The sequence below is a fragment of the Geotrypetes seraphini genome, chromosome 4 (genome assembly GCF_902459505.1).
Source record: "Geotrypetes seraphini chromosome 4, aGeoSer1.1, whole genome shotgun sequence".
In the NCBI taxonomy this organism is placed as follows: domain Eukaryota; kingdom Metazoa; phylum Chordata; class Amphibia; order Gymnophiona; family Dermophiidae; genus Geotrypetes; species Geotrypetes seraphini.
This window is the reverse complement of record NC_047087.1, coordinates 283,617,450-283,644,554: the sequence shown is the minus strand read 5'-3', so window position 1 is coordinate 283,644,554 and position 27,105 is coordinate 283,617,450. Positions and strand designations below refer to the sequence as shown.

The 27,105-nt window shown below is 41.5% G+C and overlaps 1 protein-coding gene across 1 annotated transcript in view; it reads left to right on the top strand.

Moving 5' to 3' along the window:
• The first annotated feature begins 18,232 nt into the window (after nt 1-18,232).
• The window catches only part of HOGA1 (4-hydroxy-2-oxoglutarate aldolase 1), a 39,401-nt gene continuing 30,528 nt past the window's right edge, over nt 18,233-27,105 (top strand). Inside the window, exons 1-2 of the mRNA XM_033943253.1 lie at nt 18,233-19,166; nt 26,173-26,301. Of these exons, the coding sequence (XP_033799144.1) occupies nt 18,929-19,166; nt 26,173-26,301 (367 nt within the window). The 5' untranslated portion in view covers nt 18,233-18,928. The remainder of the gene's footprint in view (nt 19,167-26,172; nt 26,302-27,105) is intronic.

Sequence of the window (27,105 nt, the reverse complement as noted above, 5' to 3'; positions counted from 1 at the left end):
CAATGGCTTCTAACACAAAACCCAGCATCACATAGCTCTAGTTTGGTTCTTCTTTCCCACATGCATCACTTTGTACTTGCTCACATTATACGTCATCTGCCATTTTGATGCCCAGTCTAATTGTCTCACAAGGTCCTCTTGCAATTTTTCACAATCCTTTTGCGATTGAACAACTTTGTGTCATCAGCAAATTTAATTATCTCACTATTTATTCCCACTTCTAGATCATTGATAAATATGTTAAATAGCGGTGGTTCCAGCACAGATCCCTTGGAACCCCACTATTTAATCAAGCCCCAAAAAAACCCTTTATCAGAAAAAATATATTGATAACAAAAAGAAACCTGCAAAATATATATGCATGAATCAAACAGGCAGCAAGTGAACACTTAAGGCCTGTTTTACAAAGCCGCAGCAACGGCCCCGAAGGCCATAGAGATTTAAAGGGCTTCGGGGCTGTTGCCGTGCAGCAGCTGCTAGCGCGGCTTTGTAAAACAGGCCCTTAGTTTCAGGAGGATCTGAGGTTTTTCCTCCTGAAACTAAGTGTTCACTTGCTGCCTGTGTGATTCAAGCAAATATTTTTCAGGTTTTCTTTTTGTTATTGAACCCCACTATTTTACTCTTCATTGAAAATATTGACCATTTAAACCCATTCTCTGTTTTCTGTCTTTCAGCCACTTAAACCATAATAGAACATTACCTCCTATCCTATGACTTTCTAATTTCCTCAGAAGTCTTTCATGAGGTACTTTGTCAGATGCCTTTTGAAAATCCAAATACACAATATCAACCGTCTCACCTTTATCCGCGTGTTCGTTCATCCCCTTCAAAGAAATGCAGTAGATTGGTGAGGCAAAATTTCCCTAGACTAAATCCAGGCTGACTTTCATTCATCCATGCTTATGTATATGTCATTTTGTTCTTTATAATAGTCTCACCCTTAGAGATGCCAGCAGTTCTTATGTTTTGCACCTGGGGTAACGGAGGGTTAATGACTTGCCCAGGGTCACAATGAGCTACAGTGGGAAGAAACCCCAGACTCACAGCCCACTGGACTAACCATTAGGCGGCTACTCCATTTTCTTTCCTATTCCTTAGGGGTATCCTGAAAACCTGCCTGCTTTCTGGTCCTTGAGGACTGGAGTTTGAGACCCCTGTGCTCGAAGGCATGACTGTACTCCAGTTCTCTGACATGTGGAACTGCATAGCACTGATCTGATGGGGGAGTATGTTACAGAGCAGGGATTCTCAACTCAGTCTTCAGAACACACCCAGCTAGTCAGACTTTCAGGATGCCCACAATGAATATACATGAGATAAATTTGCATACAGTTGAGGTAGTGCATGCAAATTTATCTCATGTATATTCAGAGTGGATATCCTAAAAACCTGATTGAGTTGAGAACCCCTGCTCCAAAGTTTTGTTGGTTGGAGTGAAAGAGAGCATCCTAGTACATTCATGGTATGTTATAGGAGGGAGGAGACTCCCCAGGAAACCTCACCTACCCGAGAGGTGATGTGCATAGGATGAAAATTCCAAAGAACCCTCAAGAGGAAGGGGGGGGGGGAGAGAAGGTTTCCCATGATCCTCTGCTTCAATGGGTAGGAGGGAACTATCCCCGCACTGTTCCCTCTAAGTTGAATGGGAGTCCTCCAGTAGGGGGTGGTACTTATTTCAATGTTGTGTTTCAATTACTCGGTAAAGGCAGATTCCATGAACTCTTGCCTGTCCCTCACTATTGAAAATATAATAATGAAACAGCACCCCTTACTGGCAGGACTGGGTAGAGGACTTCCTCTCGGCTTTAGAGGGATCAGTGATCTCCAGGACTATGAGATGTGTAATGCAGGATCAAGATGAAGATTCCTGGGAACTGCAGTGAAATTGCAAGGTGTCCTTTGCTGCCTTTTTCTCAGTCAGTAAGTAGCGTAACTGATATGCCTGATAGCACTGACATCTATAAACTGGACATGGAGTGGACAGACACCTGGATCCTGCTGGGCTCATCTGACTCACTGCTGCTTGGGGACGCTCTCCTGCTGTTCATTTCAGAAGTCCAATAAAAGCAGTCTCCTTGATTCAACTGTTTGGTTTTATTTTTTAGCATATTTTATTAATGTTCCTTTAAAATATATACCTGTACATATAGAGACTATGAATATTTATAAATAAAGAATTATTGTTCTTTCCTTTTGGCTTGTTAGCAGCTTTCTGTACTAGCTGATCTTTTTTAAACAGTTAAACCCAGGCCCTCTGTCATCTACCAGTGCTGCCTCTGCATACAAAAGAGCACTTTTCCCTTTCCTAGGCTTTTATCCCTTGGTTCCAAACATCCCCACAGCTTTAGAAAATCGAGTTGGGCTTCTAACCCTGATGGTCAGCAACTGTCCTGCTGTGTAATGGAGGTAGAGTGAGTTTCTGGGCCCAGAACTTGCTCACTGAGCCAGCCAGGCTGGAAGGTTGCTTAGCCATTCTGGTCCTACTGTTCAAAATATTTATGTTCCTAATTTTAAGAATTAAAGCTCCTAAATTAGGGCTACTTTTACTAAACAGCGGTAGAGGTTTCTACCGTGGGCTGGTGAGGTAAATGCTCCGATGCTCATAGGAATTCTAAAATAACAATGCAGAAGAAAAATATCCCTCCCCTCCCATCCAACAATTTAATCAAGAAATAAACCAGAAAGATATCCCCCCCCTGGTCCTGGATATGTATAAAAATAAACAAAAAATTTAAACAAAAGACAACTATGTTGAAGTAACAAAGGATGTCAAAGGGCCCCAAACCAATTTAAATAATTTGCTGTGCCCCAACATATCCGCATTCATCTTTTCGTATTTGTAACCTAAACATAAACTGACCCACCAAACGGAAAGTTGAGGCGGTCGCAATTTTTCCAATTGCAGGATATCATTTGTAATCTCACTTATTGTTTTACCACTTATTTTGTTTTATTTTTCATTTAAATTTCTCCAGAATTCTATTGCTTCAACGGTTCTCCCTCTGCATCTATTCTTATCTCCCCTCTTTTTTCAACCTTACAAAGTCCTTTAGATCATTGTAGTCTTATTATAATGTTTATTTTCTTATTTTTCTCATCTATTCTCTATTTTATTTCTTCATTACTCTACTAATTGTCATTTTTCCAGGTACTTTAGTTAGATTGTGAGCCTTCGGGACAGTAAGGGAATTTCTAAGTACCTATTTTACTTATAATTTTAATGCACCCTATTGTCTATTTTTCTGTAAACCGCTTAGAATCCTAACGGAGTTTAGCGGTATATAAGAAATAAATTACATTACATTACATTTGCATAGCGATTCCTGTCATAATCAAGAAAAGCCTGCCTTTGTAGCGATCCATGGCAGGCTTGACATGCAGCAATGTTCCACATATAATTGCCTCATACGTCAAAGGGATTGTATCCAGTATGAGGTTAATCTGTCTCCATATTGACTTCCAGAAGCTGAGTATCAAAGGACACTAGAACAACAGATGATCCAGTGTCCCAATGTCTAAGTGACAGTGCCAGCATCTATTAGATTTAGAACGGTCTAACTTATGTAACCTAACAGGGGTCCAAAAAGATCTTTGTAAGAAAAAAACATGTTTGACTCATAGATGCTGACGCTGTACATCTCATCCTCCAAGTCCAAATTTGTGGCCATCAAGATGCAGAAATATATTACTTATCTCAATTCTCCAAATGTCCCTAAGACTATTTTTTGGTTTTTTATTCAAGAATTCAGAAATTAATTTATACCACCAGGCGGCCTGATGCCCTAGCAAATCTGTCTGGAAGCATAGGACCTGCAAGCTATAATGATTTTTTTTTTTTTTTTTATATTCTTTATTCATTTTCAAAATTACATTAAGTGTTAAATATTTTCATTCAGATTAACATTAACTACATCATTTACAAACAATGATTTTTGAGATTCTGCCAATCAGGGAACCCACTCTGAATGGCCTGCTTCAACTGCCACCACCTATAATTTTGAGATTTTGAAATACCGAATGATTGTTGCAGTCGTGAAAAATCAAGCAGTTTCCCATTAGATATAAGATTATTTAATGTACGAATGCCTGCCTGCATCCAATGCTTCCAGAAGATCCCAGCCCCTCCTATTTGAACCTTGGAATTAAGCCATAACGATTGATAAGTGGCTTCTCTACTGGAACGTCTGTTAATTTATTAATAAATGTCAAGGTTTTCCAGGTGTCAAATAAAATGCTATTGTCCTTAACATATCTGGGTAACTTTTCCAGGTGTCAAATAAAATGCTATTGTCCTTAACATATCTGGGTAACTTTTCCAGGTGTCAAATAAAATGCTATTGTCCTTAACATATCTGGGTAACTTTTCCAGGTGTCAAATAAAATGCTATTGTCCTTAACATATCTGGGTAACTTTTCCAGGTGTCAAATAAAATGCTATTGTCCTTAACATATCTGGGTAACTTTTCCAGGTGTCAAATAAAATGCTATTGTCCTTAACATATCTGGGTAACTTTTCCAGGTGTCAAATAAAATGCTATTGTCCTTAACATATCTGGGTAACTTTTCCAGGTGTCAAATAAAATGCTATTGTCCTTAACATATCTGGGTAACTTTTCCAGGTGTCAAATAAAATGCTATTGTCCTTAACATATCTGGGTAACTTTTCCAGGTGTCAAATAAAATGCTATTGTCCTTAACATATCTGGGTAACTTTTCCAGGTGTCAAATAAAATGCTATTGTCCTTAACATATCTGGGTAACTTTTCCAGGTGTCAAATAAAATGCTATTGTCCTTAACATATCTGGGTAACTTTTCCAGGTGTCAAATAAAATGCTATTGTCCTTAACATATCTGGGTAACTTTTCCAGGTGTCAAATAAAATGCTATTGTCCTTAACATATCTGGGTAACTTTTCCAGGTGTCAAATAAAATGCTATTGTCCTTAACATATCTGGGTAACTTTTCCAGGTGTCAAATAAAATGCTATTGTCCTTAACATATCTGGGTAACTTTTCCAGGTGTCAAATAAAATGCTATTGTCCTTAACATATCTGGGTAACTTTTCCAGGTGTCAAATAAAATGCTATTGTCCTTAACATATCTGGGTAACTTTTCCAGGTGTCAAATAAAATGCTATTGTCCTTAACATATCTGGGTAACTTTTCCAGGTGTCAAATAAAATGCTATTGTCCTTAACGTATCTGGGTAACTTTTCCAGGTGTCAAATAAAATGCTATTGTCCTTAACGTATCTGGGTAACTTTTCCAGGTGTCAAATAAAATGCTATTGTCCTTAACGTATCTGGGTAACTTTTCCAGGTGTCAAATAAAATGCTATTGTCCTTAACGTATCTGGGTAACTTTTCCAGGTGTCAAATAAAATGCTATTGTCCTTAACGTATCTGGGTAACTTTTCCAGGTGTCAAATAAAATGCTATTGTCCTTAACATATCTGGGTAACTTTTCCAGGTGTCAAATAAAATGCTATTGTCCTTAACATATCTGGGTAACTTTTCCAGGTGTCAAATAAAATGCTATTGTCCTTAACATATCTGGGTAACTTTTCCAGGTGTCAAATAAAATGCTATTGTCCTTAACATATCTGGGTAACTTTTCCAGGTGTCAAATAAAATGCTATTGTCCTTAACATATCTGGGTAACTTTTCCAGGTGTCAAATAAAATGCTATTGTCCTTAACATATCTGGGTAACTTTTCCAGGTGTCAAATAAAATGCTATTGTCCTTAACATATCTGGGTAACTTTTCCAGGTGTCAAATAAAATGCTATTGTCCTTAACATATCTGGGTAACTTTTCCAGGTGTCAAATAAAATGCTATTGTCCTTAACATATCTGGGTAACTTTTCCAGGTGTCAAATAAAATGCTATTGTCCTTAACATATCTGGGTAACTTTTCCAGGTGTCAAATAAAATGCTATTGTCTTTAACATATCTGGGTAACTTGATACCCAGCACATGAATCAATGGGGACATAATTTGCTACTCTAAGTACAGCCAATCCAGAAGATTTTCCATAAGCTCGGGGAGGATCCAATACATACCCTGGCGCATTATATAGGCTTGATGGTACCTATAAAAATTTGGGAAATTTACCCCACCCTGTGTATGTTTTCTATTACAAATCCTTTTGGTTTCCTCCAAAAGTCTTTTAATTTTTTGGAGCTTCTTTTTTTTTTTTTTTTTAATCAGGCCACTCAAAATAAAGGTCAATGCATGACATTGTTGGCGACATACTTTTCTGGACTAACCTAATACACCTGTGGCTAGTTTTGGAGAGATCAAAGCAAGGGTGTACTGACCGGTCTATCAATAGGACAGTGTTCAGAGGTCCACTCTCCCTTAACCAGTAATAATCATTCATCTATATCAGATGAGTGGTTCGGGATAGAATAAATGACATGGGGACAATTTTATCCCTGTCCCCCCAGGGGTTCTATCCCCATCCCCTTGAGTTCTGTCCTTGTCTCTGCCCCATCCCTGCAAGCTTTGTCCTCATCTGCATAAGCCTCCAACACTTTAAAATCATATATTTGAGGCTTATGCAGATAAAGACAGAGCTTGCAGGGATAGAAAAAGCTCATGCAGGGACAAATTTGTCCCCATATCTTTCTCTAGTTAGGGGCCCAGATCACTGTCAGTTTTCTCCTGGCTAAAAGTGTAGGTCCGTGCATGACATTTTAGGTGACATCTTTTGCTAGATTAATATAACACCCCTATGGCTAGTTTTGGAAAGCTAAGCACCCTTCTTCTGATAAGTGCAGAATGTGGCAAGCCTCAACCAGGCCTAGTAAGACAGTTGAGGATGGTAGATAAAGGCCTATTGGGCCATCCAGTCTGCCCAGTTTGTTTCCATTTGCTTTATAATCCTAATTAAATACACAGCAAAACAAATAAAAACAAAAGTTCATATCGGCACTAAAAAGTTATGCCTCATGCTAGAACAGAGGTTCTCAACCCTGTTCTCTGGATGCTCCTAGCCAGTCATTTTCAGGATACCCACCAATTAATATACATAGAAACATGACCGCAGTTAAAATCCAAATGGCCCGTCTAGTCTGTCCATCCGCAGTAACCATTATCTCTCTTTGAGAGATCCCACGTGCCTATCCCAGGCCCTCTTGAATTCAGATACAGTCTCTGTCTCCAACACCTCTTCCGGATAGATTTGCATAGAATGGAAGTAGAACTTGCAAATTTATTTCATGCATATTCATTGTGGATATCCTGAAAACCTGACTGGTTAGTTGTGTCCCAAGGACTGGGATGGGAATCTCTCATTTAAAGGAACAACAGGAGTTTAAGTTATATTGTATGATCCAAGTTTATTAATTATTTGATTAATCGCTCATTCCGAATTCTAAGCGATGTGCAAAACATTAAAATCTTGAGTTACAATAATCAAAGGGAAACAGACAATATAAATATAACTAACAAGACAAAACAAATGATACAAGAGGAAGGGAATAGGAAAAGAAATACAAGTTTAAAAATAGTAAAGAAGACATATAAGGGAAAAAAACAATAGGGAGGGGGAGAATAATAAGCTACAGAGAATTTAAAGACCAGGGCTCAGTAGAGACACCTGATCTAGTCCTATTTTCAGGTTTACGAACCAAATCTAGTTTTATTAGTTGTCAAATGCATCTTTAAAGAGAAAGCATTTTAACTTGCTCTTAAATCTATCCAAACCAAATTCTTCTCGTACATGAATTGGGAGTAAATTCCACATTTGGGGGGCTGTAACGGAAAAAATAGAGTGCTGACGTGTATTTATGGTTTTAAGAGAAGGAACTGTCGAGATGTTGGTCAATAGATCTAAGTCAGGGGTCTCAAAGTCCCTCCTTGAGGGCCGCAATCCAGTCGGGTTTTCAGGATTTCCCTAATGAATATGCATGAGATCTATGTGCATGCACTGCTTTCAATGCATATTCATTGGGGATATCCTGAAAACCCGACTGGATTGCGGCCCTCAAGGAGGGACTTTGAGATCCCTGATCTAAGTGATCTAGAGGAAGTATAAGGAATCAATAATCTATGAATGAATGAAGGTGTTTTATAAAGAAGAGATTTGAAAGTTAGTAAGCTTAACTTGAAAGTTATTCGGTGAGCAACTGGAAGCCAATGTGCTTCCTTGAGTAAAGGCGTCACATGATCAAATTTTTTTGCATTCTTTATGAGTTTAATTGATGCATTTTGAACAAAGGCAATTCCTTTGAACAAAGCGTTACAATAATCAATTTTTGAGATCACCAGCAAATGAATTAGTATGTTTAGAGATTTAGATATGAGTATGGAAAGAGTATAGATAAAAACAAGGGGGCTATAGGGCTAAATCAAGATAACCTGACAGGTCATGAACCTGATGGGCCGCCACGGGTGCGGACTGCTGGGCGCGATGGACCTCTGGTCTGACCCAGCAGAGGCAAATTCTTATGTTCTTACGTAGGGTATACAAATTTGGAAACAGAACGAATTTGCCGTAATCTAAAGAAGGTAGATCTAACAATATTACTAATATGTTCGTGGAAGGTAAGTTTGCAGTCGAAGATGACCCCAAGGATCTTAATGCTACTGGTCGATTGCAGGATAGAACCTTTAATAGTAATGGGAAACAGAAGTTTGTGACCACCTTTCCAAGGGAAAAACATAACATTAGATTTGTTGACATTCAGGGCTAATCTGATGTGAAATATAAAAACATGGGTGAACAAGATTAACCCCCCAAAAATGAAACCCCTCTTGGGCTAGTGAGATTGATCAAGAAGCCACAGAAGAAAGATCTATATGTTGCAAAAGAGAGACAAATGAATTTGATATTTATGTCCCAATGTTTATTGTTGAAATGACACAAAATCAGTAGAAGCAGGAATATCTCCTTGATGCACAGCAGATGGTGCCAGAGTTCCACTTTCCTAAAGCACTAAATATCCTTTTGCAAATTAGATAACTAGGTAAATTTATTTTTTATTAGGTTTTGAAAGTAACCCTTCTTCTCCAGGTCACAAATAAGCAAATGTTGACAAATAACAGTGTATTCTTCATAACTGGAAATCTGCTGACTCCCTTAATGTTGTTTTCTGGTGGAACTCTGTCCTTATGATTCATTTGTACGAGTTGAAAGCCGCGGAATTCTCCAACAGAACTCTGCTTATATCCCGTATATGGGAACCTATTCAACATTTCTCTCCTTAGTCGGTGACGTTCCTCATATTTTTCACCATCACTGTTTTTTCCTTGTTTCTTTCCTGCTCCCTCTTCTGGGGGTGGGATGTCCGTCCTACACTCTTTCTTATACTAACTTATCTCTCTTACTACTTCTAAGCTCTTTCTTCTCTTTTTCTTCTACTTCATTTCTCTCTTCTCATTGCTTCCTCCTCAGGTTTTCCTTTGGTTCCAATGGTTCCTCTGGTTTTCCCCCAAGACACTCTGAGATACTCTATATGTCATTCCTCTGGAGTTCTAGTTGGTTCTGTTGAACCTTATTGTTCAATTGCTATCTGATGGTTTTTCTTTCTGTTCTATTGTTGTACTTTCTTTTTTTGTTACTGAAAACTCAATAAAAATATTTTGAAATGAAATGACAAATAACGGTGTATATAAGTGAAACATGTGAGGGGGTGCGGAAAGGTTCTCAGCCCAATCAAGGAAAGAATGATGTGTCTATGGTTCAATCAGTGATCTGAAACAATGTCAAAACACAGAATTTTGGCACGTAATGAAATAAGACAACACTCTTTTCAGCTATAGTGGTGAAATAACACTCAGTTGGGCTGAGAACTTTTCAGCACCCCCTCGTGAAAGCATCCCAAAGGTAGTCATAGGAAAAAGATATGGATGGGTGATAAGAAGGTGACAAAGCGGTATCATTTCAGGGTTTGTATGCTATAGAAAACCGAGATCTTTGTTATATCCTGTCTTGACACCCCCAGACAATGGCTATATTCACTAACCTGCCGATCGTGGCCGATCCGCGGCAGGCCGACCAATTCATGACGGGACAATATTCAAATGGGGGTGATCGGAGGAACGACCCCCACGGATCACTACTGAGCGATCCCGACACATGTGCAGACCATCTTCTTTGCCTATAGATGGTCTGCACATGCGTTTGCTGTCCATGCTTTTTTTTTTTTTTTTTACTTTACTTTTACTCGCGAACTTGTGGTTTTAACCCGTGAGTTTAAAGCAGGTTAAAGCCAAGGGCTCATGCTGCAGGGAAGGGAGGTAGAGCAGGAGAGTATAGGGGCTGCAAGGGCAGGAGAGTCGGGGCTAAGCAGGGTGGCAAAAAGGCAGGCGAGTCGGGGCTGAGTAGGGCGGCATGAGCAGGAGAATCGGGGCTGAGAGCGGGGTTTTTGCACAAGCAACTGGTCCTCAGCAGTCACTTGTTTTTGGATCAGCCAGCCCAGTTGGTGTGCCTGAATTTTGTTAGTGAATCGTGTCCTTCCTACTTTGCATGCCATTTCTCCTCATTTGCATGCATGGATCAGAATCGGATCGGCACAGAAGTTAGTGAATCAGGTCGGAGGGAAATCGAGTTGCAAAGGGGTTGCAATTGGTTTGCTTAGTGAATCTACATAAGAAGTTGCCTCCACTAGGTCAGACCAGAGGTCCATCGTGCCCAGTGGTCCGCTCCCGTGGCGGCCCATCAGGTCCATGACCTGTGAAGTGGTTTCTGACTATTCCTATAACCTACCTCTACTTCTATCTGTACCCCTCAATCCCCTTTTCTTTTAGGAACCTATCTAGACCCTCCTTGAACCCCTGTAGCGTGCTCTGGCCTATCACAGCCTCCGAAAGCGCGTTCCATGTGTCCACCACCCTCTGAGTGAAAAAGAACTTCCTAGCATTTGTTCTAAACCTGTCCTTTTTCAATTTCTCCGAGTGCCCCCTTGTACTTGTGGCTCCCCACAGCCTGAAGAATTTGTCCCTGTCTACCTTCTCTATGCCCTTCATGGTTTTGAAGGTTTCTATCATGTCTCCTCTAAGTCTCCGCTTTTCCAGGGAGAATAGCCCCAGCATTTCCAATCTGTCTAGCCCAAAGATCTTGGTTTTCTATAATATTACCAACCATAATATTACAAACCATAAAATTATACTGTTGTCACCTTCTTATTATCCATCTATCTCTCTCTATCTCTAACACACCCAGCCCTCTCTGTTTCTCACTGTACCTACACCTTCCCTCTTCCTGTGACTGCCTTCAGATTGCTTTTATGTTCCATTTACACTGTATAAACTGATTTTGTCAACGTTTGCTTATTTCTGATCTGAAGAAGGGTTACCTTTTGAAAGTGAATCAAAAAATGCATCGCTAGTCCAATTAAAGAGGTATCATCTTATTTGCTTTGTTTTATTTCTATATATTACCTTTAAATATTAAAAGAGGACTAATATGGCTACCATACAATTTTGCTCATAACTTAAGCCTAAACCAGTGGTTCTCAACCAGTGTGTCACCAAAAATGTGACAGTCAGTGGCACAGTGGTTAGAGCAACAGCCTCAGCACCCTGAAGTTGTGGGTTCAAATCCACACTGCTCCTTGTGACCCTGGGCAAGTCATTTAATCCTCCTATTCCCCAGGTACATTAGATAGATTGTGAGCTCACCAGAACAGACAGGGAACATGCTTGAAGTACATCTATGTAAACTGCTTTGAGTGTGGTTGTAAAAAATTACATAAAAGCGGTATACAAGTCCCAGTCCCTTTCCCTTACTTTCCTTCACAACCATGTGTGCCTGCAGGCTGGGGAGAGCAGAGCAGGAAAATCCGGTAATTGAAATCTGCATGACTGGTCCTTTCTGCTTCTCCATTACCCCGAATGTTCACTACTGTCACCGGCCCCAGTTGTATATGTCGTAAGTTTGCTGTTCCCTATCCAGCAGTCACCACCTATCATTGCATCATTTTCAGCAATAATGATTGAACAACAACAAAAAAATCCCTTACATATCAACCATAAACAGTAGTGTTCAATGTGTCATGGATGTGAACATCATCTGTCAGGTGTGTCATGTGAAAAGAAAGGTGTAGAACCATTGGTTAAACAAGATGTGTAAATGCTGGAAGAGTACAACCAGTGCAGTTGCAACAAAGCCTACCCAAAAAAGAGAACCTGATAGGTATCAGGGTCTATCTGCACTGCTTGTAGAGAATGACACAGTGACTAAATTTATCACCGTTCCCATCCTTGTGGATAACTGCGGGAAACCATCTCCATGTCATTCTTTAAGCAGAGAGGGAAGAATCAGAGTATCAATGGGCACAACCTCTGACCCACATGCCTTGCATTGAAGAATACTGGAGTAGAAGGACTGAAGTTGAGATAGACACTAAAGAATGACAGTCTCTGGTATCCAGAGCAGATATTGTGATGTCATAATGCCTCATTCCATCGATGCCTAAGAGCCAATCACATCAGTGATGTCACAATGGCTTTGTCTATACTTGGCTCAAATAAGAATCAAGAGTATGATTTGTTTATGTTTAAAATTTTTGCAATGCACTGTTAATATTTGAAAATTAATAAGATAAAAAAAAAAAAAGAACCAGAGTATGAATAGGCACAACCAATTTGTAGAATGCTGGTGTAGAAAGACTGAGGTTGAGATAGACTCTAATGAATGACACTGGATGGTTAGAACATAAGACCATAAGCATTGCTATACTGGGACAGACCGAAGCTCCAGCAAGCCCAGTATCCTGTTTCCAGCAATGGCCAACCCAGGTCTCAAGTACCTGGCAGAAATCCAAAGAGTAGCAACATTCCACAGCTGAGATTGTGATGTCATAATGCCTCATTCCATCAATACCTAAAAGTCAGCCTTGACACTGATGTCACAATGGGTTCATTATCCTATACTTGGCTCACATAAGAACCAGAGTATGAATGGGCAGAGCCACAGACCATCAAGCCTTGCATTGAAGAATGCTGGTGTAGAAGGACTGAGGTTAAGATAGACACTAAAGAATGACACGGGATAGTTTCCCACGGTTATCTGTGGGATGGGAATGGTGATTAATTTTGTCACTGTTTCATTCTCTACAGTGCTCAGTCAGCCTGAGCCCCCATAGTGCCCATCTATTACAGAAACCATCTGGACTCAAACTGGCACAAACTCCATTGCAAAAAGGCAAGATGCTCAGGCCAAGAACTGCATGAATCAATTGCTGATGAAAAGCCAGGGGGAGAGACACCTTTCTCCCACCATCCTGAGTGAGAGGGGAGAAGGGGAAAAAGGGAAGAGGACTGAGGCTCAGAGTGAAGGAGGGGGAGGGAACAGGAGCAGGACCAGGACACATGCAAGAGAGCACTAGCACTAGAGAGCACAAGCATGCAAGAGCTGTCACCAAGCACTAAAATGTCTAATTACAACTTACTCAGCATTCACTGCAATCTGCCTTGTCATCATTTGTTGGCTTGTATTAAAAAAAGAAAGAGGATGGAATGTATCAATGGGAATTAGTCCAGGCCTTTTAGGGATTCAGTGAATCCTCAAGAAACCCAATCCCCAACCATGCAAGCACTGTGTCACCAGGTCCCACTGCCAACTAACCCAACTCATCACACACATCAGCCAGGCATCATGCTTAGGGCAGTTGGGGGTGTACTGCCACTGCCATCTACATTTCATTTCACCAATATCATTCTCATGACTGTTCAGATGGTTGGGCAGAGCTGTGGAAATCTCAGAATGAAATTCCTGGATTTGTGAAGTCCACTGCCTGCTTGCCTCAGTTTGTTTGTGCTCTGTATGTCATCGTGGGGGAGGGTATGTTTAAAAGGCTCTTTTCCACAGGTAGGCTCTGATTTATCCACAGATAATCACAATTGCTTTTGTAATATTTCCATAAGCAAAGATGCTGTTATACAGGGTCAGTGTAAGGTAACTTGGGTGTCCTACATAGATGAAACTTCAAGCTTAACACCCCCTCCCCCACTATTAAATTAACTTTTAAGACATCATGCTTGTAATGATTAAGTTTTGACGTTTGTGTGTTTGTATGCATATACATCTCTCACACACATACATACACACAAAAAATAATGACGGTTGTTTCCCAACGTATGGATAGTCAAATCCACAATCACATAATGCAAAGGCAAAGGAGTGGACAGGTCCAAAGAAGACTGGTGAACTCACTTTATTTCTTCAATAAAACATTCAACGACTTGACATGTACATGTTTTGGCCCAAAAGGGTCTGCCTCAGAAGTCTCACAAGTGTGCCTACCTAAACATCAGAGCCTTAGGATCTAAAACAGAACATATAAAAAATTGGATAAAAACCGAAAACCTAGACTGTCTCTTCCTCACAGAAACCTGGTTAACCTCAGACACAGACCCCAGAATAACAGAGGTATGCCCGCAGGGGTACAAAATAACAGTGACCTGCAGAGAGAAAAAAAGAGGAGGAGGACTAGCAATAATATTCAAAGACTCCCTAACCCTAAATATACAAGAAAAAACATCCACCACACAAATGGACTTCCTTGCCTGTCATCTCACAAGCTCCACACTAAAAAACTCACTAACCTGCATGCTCTGTTACATAACACCGGGTAATTGGACCACAACGAGACCTGAATTTGAAAACTTCATCTACCAAAACTCCTTAACAGCAGAATATAACCTTATCCTAGGAGACCTAAACCTCCACCTAGAAGACCCAAAATCCACACCAGCAAAAAACTGTCTAGCATTTCTCAATGCCTTATCCTTCCAAATCCTAGACCCACAAACCACTCATGAAAAAGGACATCAACTTGACATTGCAGCCTTCATGACCCACCAAACAACCACCCCAGTAATTCAAACACCCAATGGAACCTGGTCCCCATCCCTCTGGTCAGACCACTACACTTACAATTTCAGCATTAACTGGACCAAGAACAAAACCACACCTAAATCCCAAAAAATAACATACACCTCACGCAAACATATCGAGCCAACTGTATTCTGGAAAAAAATAGATGAAACACTCCAGGACTGCGACCCAAAAGACTTCATCTCTCACTGGAATTTTCTAGCCACCAACATCCAGGACGAACTAGCCCCACTACAAACCAAAACTAGAACCAGTAGAAGATCAGACCAATGGTTTGACAACGATCTGCTCCAACTTAAAAGACAATGCAGAAGATTAGAAAGAAAATGGAGAAAAACAAACCTAGATCAAACGAAAACCGCCTGGAAAAAAATTAACAAACAATATAAAATCCTACTAAAAGACAAGAGAAAAACTCACTACACAAACCTTATAGGCACAGAAACCCAAGATACCAAAAAACTATTCAAAATATTAAAAGACCTAACTGACACCAAACCCTACACGACCACTAACAACAACCCAACCCCCTCAGCCACCCTCCTAGCAGACTATTTCAAGAACAAAATCACTAACGCCAGAGCCACCCTCAACTTTACCCCACCCCACCTAAACGAAATCACAACCCAACCCACGGATAAAGAATCTACTACAGCGGACAGAACATGGTCTCAATTCCCCAACATACAATGGTCAGAATTCAATAAACTCTACAAAAAATACAGCCACGCCTCCTGTGACCTCAACCACTGCCCAGCATATCTCCTTACCACCTCCAGTGTAAAATTCCGTACTCTACTTCTGCAATGGATACAAACAACACTCACAGATGGCTTTTTCCCTACTGACCTCAGCGAAATTATCATCACCCCAATTCAAAAAGACCCAACAGACCAACCATCCAACTTCAGACCCATTGCCTCTATATCGCTATACGTCAAAATTACAGAAGGCCTAGTAGCCAAACTCCTCACAAACTATCTAGATGACCATAACCTACTCCACCCCATGCAATCAGGATTCAGAACTAACTTCAGCACAGAGACACTCCTGGGCTCCCTTATGGACACAGCCAGACAACACCTCAGCACAGGAAAAAAAATGCTTCTCATACAACTGGACCTGACTGCAGCATTCGACCTAGTTGATCATAACATCCTTCTCCAAATCTTGGATGCAATAGGTATCTCAGATACAGTATATTTTTGGTTTGAAGGCTTCCTAAAATCCAGAACCTACAGAGTAAAATCAAACAAAGAAAAATCAGATCCTTGGTCAAACCCTTGCGGCGTACCACAGGGATCCCCACTATCCCCTACTCTCTTCAACCTATACACTGCCTCTCTCGGGGCATACCTGGATAACCTAGGCATTACCACCTATAGTTATGCGGATGACATCACCATCCTCATACCATATGATCAGCCAAAGACCACCATGACAAACATAATACACCAAACAATAGAAACAGTTACAACCTGGATGAAAGAACACAAACTAAAACTCAACCCAGACAAAACTAAATTCATCCTCCTCGAAAATGACAAAGTCCCAACTATAACCAATTTAGAACTTAACTCAATCAACTATCCAATCCAAACCACCATAAAACTACTAGGAGTGACAATAGACAGATGCTGCACTATGCAACTGCAAATAAATAAAACCATACAGAAATCCTTTGCAATAATGAGAAACCTGAGACAAGTCCGGAAATTCTTTGAAAGAACACAATTCCAGCTCATAGTGCAATCCCTAATCCTAGGATTGCTAGACTACTGCAACATCCTCTACCTCCCCTGCCCTGCCACGATGACCAAGCAACTACAAACAATCCAAAATACTGCTCTGAGACTCATCTACTCACTGAGGAAACATGATCATATCACAGAAGCCTACATCAACTCACACTGACTACCAATCCAAGAAAGAATATCATTTAAATTCTACTGCATGATATTCAAAACCCTAAATGGAAACAGCCCAGCCTACCTAAACAATCGCCTCATCCAAGCAACCTCAACCAGACATAGAAAAACGCACTCCCCTTTCACACCTCCCCCGATCAAGGAAGTAAAACGGTCAAAACAATACGACAGCCTCCTAGCCACTCGAGCTGCAAAACTGGATAACCAAATCTCCAACCTACTGTTAACCACCCCAGACTACAAGATTTTCAGAAAGGAAGTGAAGACTATACTCTTCAAGAAAGCCCTGAAACATTCCTAACCACACCTACTCTTAACAACACTTTTATCTATCAAATGTTATCTAAAACCCATAATTTCACCATATTCTTACCTCCTAAAGACCTCCACTTCCCTTTGGTAACTCTTTATCCAATGTTTATTACCTTAAAAAATTCTATGTCATCGCTTATTCTATTCCTTTTAATTTGTATGTAATCCGCCTTGAACCGCAAGGTAATGGCGGAATAGAAATCACTAATGTAATGTAATGTAATGTCTTGTGTTCAAATAAAAGAGTTCACATAAAGATAATCCATGCAATCTTATACTAATAGTTGAAAGCGCTGTAAGAAAAATAACACGCCACCATTCACAAATGGATCCAGGACTTTTAATTAATTACTGAGATTATGTTGTTGTGTAATATAGTTTAAGAAGCATCATCAGCTCTTATTATTACTACAGTACTACTTGTCATTTCTACAGCACTACTAGACATATGCAGCACTGTACATCAAAATGTAAAAGAGATAGTTCTTGATCAAAAGAGCTTATAATCTAGTCAAGGCAGACAATTTGGACAAGAAGGTTAAGTAAGCAGGAATTGAACAAAATGCTGAAAAGGTATAGGTATTGGAACTTGTCTGTTGGTTAGTTTTTTGCATTTTATTTTGTACATTGTTTGTATTCTGCTTAGTTATTGCAGAATATAATTTTTTTTTAAAGAAATAAATAAATAAAAATAATTAAACTTGAACTCCAAATTTCAAAATCACATCAAATACTGCAGGGAGGTTTTTTATTGCCATAATGTCCTGAAGTAGGAAGAAGCAATAAGTCACCCCAGATAGAACAGCAACATCTATTTCTCATTTACTGATTATTCCTTATTCACACACCACTACAGATCTAAAAACTGTTTCTTTGCTTAAAGTAGACTAATCTAGAAAGCAAGCTGACTCCGAGGAGCATAAAAAGCCTATGGGCAACATTCAAATTTCCCGCCGTGCCCTCTGCTTTTTGAGAGAGGCGGACAACGACTTTGTCCAATCAACGCCCTCATTTCAGGAAATAACGTGACGCTAATCCGGCCTCCGAGACGGGGGTGCGACCTATGGACTTCCTCGCGACACTATGGTTTGCGGACCCGAACCTTTGGCCTTTCACGTGCCAGTACTGTATGGTTGGTCTGCGGGCTTGAGTGGGGGCGTGGACTACAGCGTCTTGCGTAACCCTTTACGGAACGTGCTTGAAAGTTCTTGCTGGGTTGGAGCCTTTGCATGGAGATTTTGGAAAACGGATTCAAGTTTATACAGCAGATACCCAGGATAGGCAATTGAATGTACAGGGAGGCGCTGGCTTAACTTCGAGTGTTTATGTGCATATGGGCATGTTTAGTAGGAACCGTTTTCATTTTGGAGTTCTTCCCTGCCCCCCAGCTTTGAAAAGATTTAGTGCAACTTTTGGACGCATAACGCTAGGAATAAATAAAGTACTGTATTGGCTTCAAAAGATACAGTATAGCACTAACCTAAAGGCAAACGAATTTTATGTGTAGAAAAAAAAGAAGTTGTATCTCCCTTATCACTGTTGAAGATACAGTACAAAAAGAATTCCAGGGATTTGGCTGTAATGGGGAAGTGTGTGCTGTGAATAGCTGAGACAGCTGTAAATTCAAAACAAGACAGACTTCATCAAAGATTCTTCGTTGATCTTTTTTTTAAAGTTAATGGCAAATGTATAGTAACTAAATCAAGTTAATGGTTAACTGTCCCAGTCTGGGTTAGACTTCTGCCTGATCTTTTGTACTGCTCCAGAACATCTAACAGCAGAGAAGAGGACAAAACCACCAAAAAAAAGCTGGATGACCTGAATGGAAATTATTCTTGAAGATGATGGCCTCCTGCAGATTGTTTCCCTTTCTTGGTTCATCCTGGCATTCTGTGCCTAGGATATTAGGTTGGATGACTGGGTCCGCATTAATAAGAGGAGTCTGTTCTAAAGCCGGGCAAAAGCTGGATCTTAAAGGGATCTATCCTCCCATTTCAACCCCCTTTAATCTGAAAGAAGAGGTGGACTACCCAAGATTAGAGGACAATTTGCAGAAGTATTCTTTGATCCCTTTCCGAGGTGAGGCTGTAAGAAGAGAGTGAGCTTCATTTTGATAAATTATTTGACATTCTGGGTTGGATTTTCAAGCATTTGAACGGTGGTATAAATACTGCCCAGTCTCCCCAGGTGGGGAAGGGGGTGTGCAACCTTTTGGGATAGAGGTAGTTGAGCGAATGCAGAAGCTGTGCGTAAGAGCCATGGGTACTGTATATACTTGAATACAAACCAAGATTTTGGGGTGAAAAAATGACCATCTTGGTTTATATTTGAGACATCCAGCTGTGCATCCCCCACTCCCTTCCCAGACCTATTGCAGGCCTACCTTGAGCCCTGGTGGTCCAGCAGTGAGCCAGGACAGGAGCAACTCTTCCTGTTCTGCCGGTTCTGCACCACTCACCTCCCTCTCAGACATGCAAAGCCCTACCTTGGATGTCCTGGTTCCCCAGTGGTGAACTGGAGCAAGAGCGATCCTCCTACACTCCTGCTCCAGGCAGAGCCACTAAAGAAAATGGCTGCAGCAAATTCCTGTAGCAACCTCATGAAACCGCGGGAACTTGTGGCAGCCATTTTCTTTAGCTGCTTTGCATAGGGCAGGAACATAGGAGGATCATTCCTCTCCCAGTTTACAGCTGGAGTACCAGGGCATGCAAGGTAGGCCTTTGCAGGTGCAGGAAACGGGAGGGAGATGGAGTGCTGCAAAGCTGCCGGAGACAGGAGGGATTGTTCCAGTTCACCACTGGACCACCAGGGCTCAAGGCAGGCCAAGGGGAGGTCTGGGTGGGGGCGCAGAGCTGGCCGGGACAGGACAAGGAGGGATTGCTCCTGTCCTGGCTCACCACTAGATCACCAATACTTGTACTTGAATATAAATCCTCAGTTTATACTCGAATCAACCTTTTGTCCCCTTTTGTGGGAGGAAAAAAAAGGTTACTTTGGTTTATATTAGAGTATACACGATAAGTGCATGGCTTTTAATGCAAACTTTAAGAGAGTTTTGCCTTCTGATGTAGTGAGCTAGTATGCACAGAAAGCTCACCCGATGCATGTGCACAAGGTTCTGCACCAAGGGCAGGTTGTATTATACATGTTTCTCCTGGCAGAATTCTGCAGAAAATTTTTGAAAATTCTGCAAAATTTATTTGTAGTGTTTTACATAGAATTCCCCCATCCCTAAGACCTGAAATTCCTTCCTGCCTTTTTCTTTCTCAGGTTCTAGCCCAGGGGTGGGTAACTCCGGTCCTCGAGGGCAGGAATCCAATCGGGTTTTCAGGATTTCCCCAATTAATATGCATTGAAAGCAGTGCATGCAAATAGATCTCATGCATATTAATTGGGGAAATCCTGAAAACCCGATTGGATTCTGGCCCTCGAGGACCGGAGTTGCCCATGTCTGTTCTAGCCTCTTCTGTTCCCTCCCTCACTCCAACTGCAGTTCTGTCTCCCTCTCAGGGGTCTCAAAGTCCCTCCTTGAGGGCCGCAATCCAGTCAAGTTTTCAGGATTTCCCCAATGAATACGCATGAGATCTATGTGCATGGACTGCTTTCAGTGCATATTCATTGGGGAAATCCTGAAAAGCCGACTGGATTGCGGCCCTCAAGGAGGGACTTTGAGATCCCCACTCTAAATTCCCCTTCTCTCTCTCCCTTGCATCCTGAATCCCCTCCCTGGTCCCTAATAGCCTCATTATCGTGTGCTAATGTCCTATACGTGGATTTTTCCATATGAAACACTTCTCCGCGTTGGGTGGCCATAAAATTGCAAGCAGACGTCTTGCTAATTACGTGCTTCCACCTGCACTGCCCTCCAAACTTTCTTTGATTGAATTACCTGATTGGCCCGACAGCTGGAGAAGCACTTAAAATGTATTTGCAACTGGCTCAAGTCTTGCAATAAAAGCTATGAGATATCGAAAGTTATTAGACCCGAGTGTGGGGGAAGATAGTCACTAGGGCAGACATGGGCAACTCCGGTCCTCGAGGGCCGGAATCCAATCGGGTTTTCAGGATTTCCCCCAAAGCAGTGCATGCAAATAGATCTCATGCATATTCATTGGGGAAATCCTGAAAACCTGATTGGATTCCGGCTCTCGAGGACTGGAATTGCCCATGTCTGCCCTAGAGCAATGACTTTGCAGTGCTGGTGTTAAGTTGTGGAACGCTTTGTTAGGGCAGTTACGATTATGCGCAAACAGGTTACAATTTAAGAAAGGGTTAAAAAACTCAGCTGTTAGTTACAGCATTCCTGTGATGCACTTTGTTGATTTTAGAGCAGAAGAAGTTAATTAAGAGTGAAGATTTTATTTTATAATGTTCATTTTTTGTATGCTTAATTTTTGTAAACCGTTTAGTTTTTAGACGGTATATAAATGTTTAAATAAATATTGTAAAGACAAGTTTATTAAAAATGTCTTATACCGCCTAATCAGGCTTCTAGGTGGTGTACAATACTAATAATACAGAGAATAGATACAATAAAATCAAATTATAAAATTAACAAAGATGGACTATACTAGGGAATGTTAGTACAACAAATTACTTGACGTACAGCCATACACCAGACATAAGGAGATGGGCAAGAACTACAATATTTGCAAAAAGAACATAAAAGGGAAGAACAATGGGGAGGGTAAAATCAGAAGAGGATTGTTTTGTCCTTAAAGGGGCAGTTTTTATCCAAAAGCATCTTGGTCCTGCAGTAACAGCAGATGATGCTTTCAAGTACAGCCAAACCGTGGTTTGCGAGTGTTTTGCAAGACGAGTAAAACACTCGCACCAATCTTGGCTCGCAAACCGATCATGTAAATCATTTTGTCTTAGCAGTCAGTGAGTTTGAAGCATAAACAAAGGAGAAGCCTTTCTAATCAAATTAAAATGTATTGCATTACTGGGTGCTTGGAGCATTAGCTGGAATTTCAAGCCGCTGACTAGTGATTGCAGTGTGTTTGAAAAGGGCAGCTGGAGAATTTCTTGGCAGGAAATGGGAGCTAGAGCTTTTGTAACGAGAACGATGTTATTTTAAAAGAATGCGTTTGGGCTAGATCTTGGATCCATTACTTCACTTGTGGATGATTTAATAATATTTTTTTCTGGTCGGGCTACCCGGGATTTTCATTTTTCCTGTGTTTCTGTATATCTGTGATATGTTAATTTTCAAATGCAATTTTAAAAAAAGAAATACTAACGCATACGCATTAGTATAACCCGGGGAAGAGACCGATACCAAAACCAGATTACAGCAGTTTGCCAGTTTATCTACATATTACTTTAGCAAAATATTACATATTACATAGCAAAATATGTGGAGGCATTGCAGAGAGAGTGGAAAGTAGGACAACCGTTACCTTGTCATACATAACAAAATGGAATGTAGAACAACCATAAAAAAAGAAGCTGTTACTGACAATTTCCTGTTTCCTTCCTCTGCCTTTCTCCATGTCTGCCTCTTGCTCCCCTTGGCACTCTCTGTTGCGTGCCATCTGCATGATGGTGATCTGGCTCCTGATTGGCTGAACAGTAATAATCTCATGCCGTGACACAGCGTGCACCTGTGTCTACTTGCTTCCACACAGTCCACCTGTTCCTGTCAGGCGCACCCAGTCAGTAAGCCACAGACATGTCTGGTTCTTCTTAGGTATTTGCCTTCCGATTATACTGGCCATGGCCGGAGGAGCCTCTACAACACACAGATGACCTGTTTTGAAATTGCCCTTCACACCGTTAAAGGCGAATTGAGTGACCAGGTCACGCTTAATGTGCACCACGAAAGAGGAGAACTTGTCAAAATATTTCAGCGCCTGTGTAAGAGTCATTTTCACTGTTTACATAGTTGTAAGTATGTCCAGCGCTCCTTTCCCTCCATATTTATACAGAGTGCTTGAGAATATTGCACCTGTTCAACCAAGGCCACCGTGAGTGCACACAGGTACAGGAGCACACACACATTCTCCATCAATCTTTCTGACATGTTGTTCAAATCGTTAAAGGAAAAACTGGGAGCACCCCTGGTCATTGACACCAGCCTGCTGCCGTTTATTTCTACCCCCCTTCCTTTAATGTTATTTGATTCATCCCAAAGTATGGGAGGCCTGTGGTTTACTCCACTTGTCTCTGTAGGTCTTTATTTGCTAAATATATCTATCACTAATCCTTCAGGTAAGGAACATTTTACAGCTAAGAGATAATTTTTATATCCTTCTTTACTTACACTTGATCATAAAAGAATAATTTAACATCTCTGCTGCAGAGGGGCTTTGGTGGGCTGAACTTACACACGTGGGGCCCTGTGATCTGAAGATGCTCCCTAAAGATTCAGCTGTTATCACTTTGCACTTACCCAACTTCTGGCACACTATAAAGATTTAGGGGGTATCAATTAGGGACCTAACTTTTGGCGCTCAAAAGGAAGTTAAGTGCCAAAAGAGGGGGATAAAATAGCAGGTAAGCACCTTAGCTGCTCTTATATAACTTGGCACCTATGGTGCTTATTTTCAAGCATATGTTGGACATTTGTTGAAAACATTCAAATTCCAATTTTGCAAAGGCAAGATTTGGACCTCTAACACTGCCATATGTCCAAATAGCACGGAGGTGTGTTGTGGGCATGTTTTGGACGGCACTAGGGAGACACCAAATCAGGACATTCAACAGTGATTACTGATGGGGAAGAAACATCCAAGTCTAAAATGGACATCTTTATTTAGACCTGTTTCATGAACGTTCAGGGTACAAAAACTGGAGGGATTAAGGCATGATACTTCCTTAATCCTCTACCGGTTGCCATCCCCCCCCCTCTCCCCTGAAACTGAAAGGGGATACAAGGCTCCAGGACAGCTTCAGGTATTATGAGAGTAGCCTCGAGGTTAGTGTCAGGGCTGGTTTTAGACATGCTGAGGCCCAGGGCAGAAATTGAGGAGGCCCCTGATCCCTTCTCCTTGCCCTCTCTCCCTAATCTCCCCACCTGCCATTACTACCACACATAAAAACAACTTCAAATGACTTCTTCACACGCAAAACGGACAGACCTTTACCAAATACAGAACTAGGAACCCCAAGAAATTAAGCTCAGCAAGAGAAATAAAAACAGATCTGCACTTTTTGTATTGAACATACAGGGGTCCTGGGCTCAGGATCTCCTTAAATTAGCCACCTCCCTTTCTGGTGGGTGGGGATCCCAAAGCCCTGCCAGCTGAAGACCACCTCTTCTAGTCTGGCAGCCAGAAGTGTCCCTGTGCTGCCACCAACTGCAGAGCTTGGAGAGTTCTGGCTATTGGACTGGAGGAAGAGGTCTTCCGCTGATAGGGCTCTGGAATTTCCCATCAGTTTAGGTATTTATATTTTGCATTTGGGCAAGGGAGAGGGCAGGAAGAAAATTTGATGCTCACCCATTTTGCGTTCAGGGCCAGTGCCCACTCCCCCTCCAATCAGCTGTCTGTTAAAGCACTGAACATAATACAAAGATCTATGATACACATATCCCAAAGCTAACATATTCATTAACCTATTTAAAATAGAACACTTTTTCTACCTTTATTGTCTGGACATTTTATTTTTCTATCATGTTAGTCCCATTTTGTCACCTCTGCTTTCCTGCATCGTCTGATAATTCTCTTTCTAGTGGTTGCTGTCCCTTCATCTCTCCTAACTTTTTTTATTCCTTCACTATACCTTTCTTTGATATACTGGTCTTTCCTTTTTATCGAGCACCCCCGCTCCTCCCTCCCCACCCAATTACCTCTTGAAATGTTTACAGATGTGAGCAACATCTTCCACCTCCTCTTCGCGCCGGCATCGTCTCCTTTCTAATGTCATGTTCTGGTCCCATGACCAGGATGTGATGTCAGAAGGGAGCCGAGACTGGTGTGAGTAGGATGTGGAAGATGCTGCTCATGCCGGCAAACATTTCAAGAGGTATACAGGGTGGGGGGGGGGGGGGTGGAGGGACATAAGAACATAAGAATTGCCGCTGCAGAGAAGAAAAGAGGTGCCAGCACCCTGCAAAGACAGTGCCCGGGGCAATCCGCCTCCCTTGTGCCACTGACCGGGCGCCCACTTTTATGCACCATTTGAGTGTGTACTGTAAGTGGACAGAATGGCAGCATTTTTGCAGTTAAATGTCCACTTACTGCAGGGAAACTAAATGCTATTCTGTAACGTTACACATCAGTGCACGCCACTAATTCTGTGCCACAAGTTAGGCACCCAAATAGGGGTAAACAATAGTATTTTATAAGTTTGCATGTTTGTACCTAAGGGCTTTAATGCATATCTGCAAAGGGGGGGGGGGAGTGTCACACACTCCGTTGCCAAACTTATAGAATACTGCAAGTTATGCATCGAGGTGTCAGCATTTACACCTGTTCTTAAAAGTGTAGTGTTGGTGCACAAACACTAACTTAAGCTTTATTCAATAACACAATCTGGATAACCAGATGCCATTACAGTATACTGTATTAGCGCAGAGATGTTGGGTACCTAACTTTTAGTGCCCTTTATAGAATTGCCCCCCATAGTGCAGAAATACAAGGGGAGGGGCATTCATATGAGCATAACATGGGTGGGGTTGGCACTTATGTAGTGGCATAGTAAGGGAGCAGCAGAACGCCCTGGGTGCCAACTTGGCAGGGGTATTGGCATCTCTCTTCCATCCCCACCCTGGTGCAGAGGGGGGGGGGTCTCTTAAAAATGCATTTTCCCTGGCAAGAGGCATAGGAGGTGGGGGATTCGTTTAAGAGACACCCCCCCCCCACCACTGGGGGATGTGATGCCAGGTGCCTCTGACAATGAGTACCACCAGCCCTTGTTGTGCCTCTACACTTATGTGTGTAACATACAAAATACTGTCAGGAACACGGGCCCCTCCTCCACTGACACAACACCCTAACTGCAATCAGTAGGTGCACTGATGCCAGGTTATATGATAGTATTCCATAATGAAAACTGGGTGTTCAGATGCCATCATATGGAATTGGGGCGCCTATAAAGAGGCACTCACATATAGAATTGCCTTCTTAATCTCTTTTCCTAGGGTTCGTGGTGCAGGGGTCCAATGGAGAGTATGCCTACCTGACAAGAGAGGAGAGGGTAGAGGTGGTCCACAGGGTGCACCAGGCAGTTCCGAAAGAGAAGCTGCTTTTGGCCGGATCAGGATGTGAATGTAAGTGAATGAATGAATGTAAGTGAATGAATGTATCTCTCTTGTGCCCGATACATCTTGTTCGACTGCGGTCCTGCTTCTGTTTATGATAACTGGTGTTTCTACAATTGGTTTTGTATTTTGAAGTACTTTTTGTATTTCGTGTTTTTGAATTTTCACTGTATTTTAAATTTGACACAAATGGAAAGCACATGTTAAAATGTTGAGTATTTAGGGCTGCTTTTGCCATAGCCTTAAGGGCTCCTTTTACAAAGCCGAGGTAGAGGTTTCAACCACGGGCTGGCAAGGAAAATGCTGCGATGCTCAGAGGAATTCTACGAGTGTCGGAAAATTTACTTTTCCAGCCCGCAATTAAACACCTCTACCATGGCTTTGTATAAGCCGGCATAAGTAATGAAGAACTAAGGCCAGTACTGGGCAGACTTGCACGGTCTGTGTCTGTATATGGCCTTTTGGTTGAGGATGGGCTGGGGAGGGCTTCAATGGCTGGAGTGAGCTTTGACGGAGACTTCAGTAGTTGGAACCTAAGAACAGTCCCGGGCAGAGCATTGGATTCTTGCCCAGAAATAGCTAAGAAGAAAAAAAATTTAAATTGAACCAGGTTGGGCAGACTGGATGGACCATTCTGATCTTTATCTGCCGTCATCTACTATGTTGCTTCCCCCCCCCCAAAAAAAAAAAAATCATGTTTATATTATGTGATGTTTTTTCACTATTGTGTGTATTTTCAAAGCACTTTTGGCTCCTTTTACTAAGCTGTGCTAGCGGTTTTAATGCGTGCACTAGTTCTAATACTTTCATTGA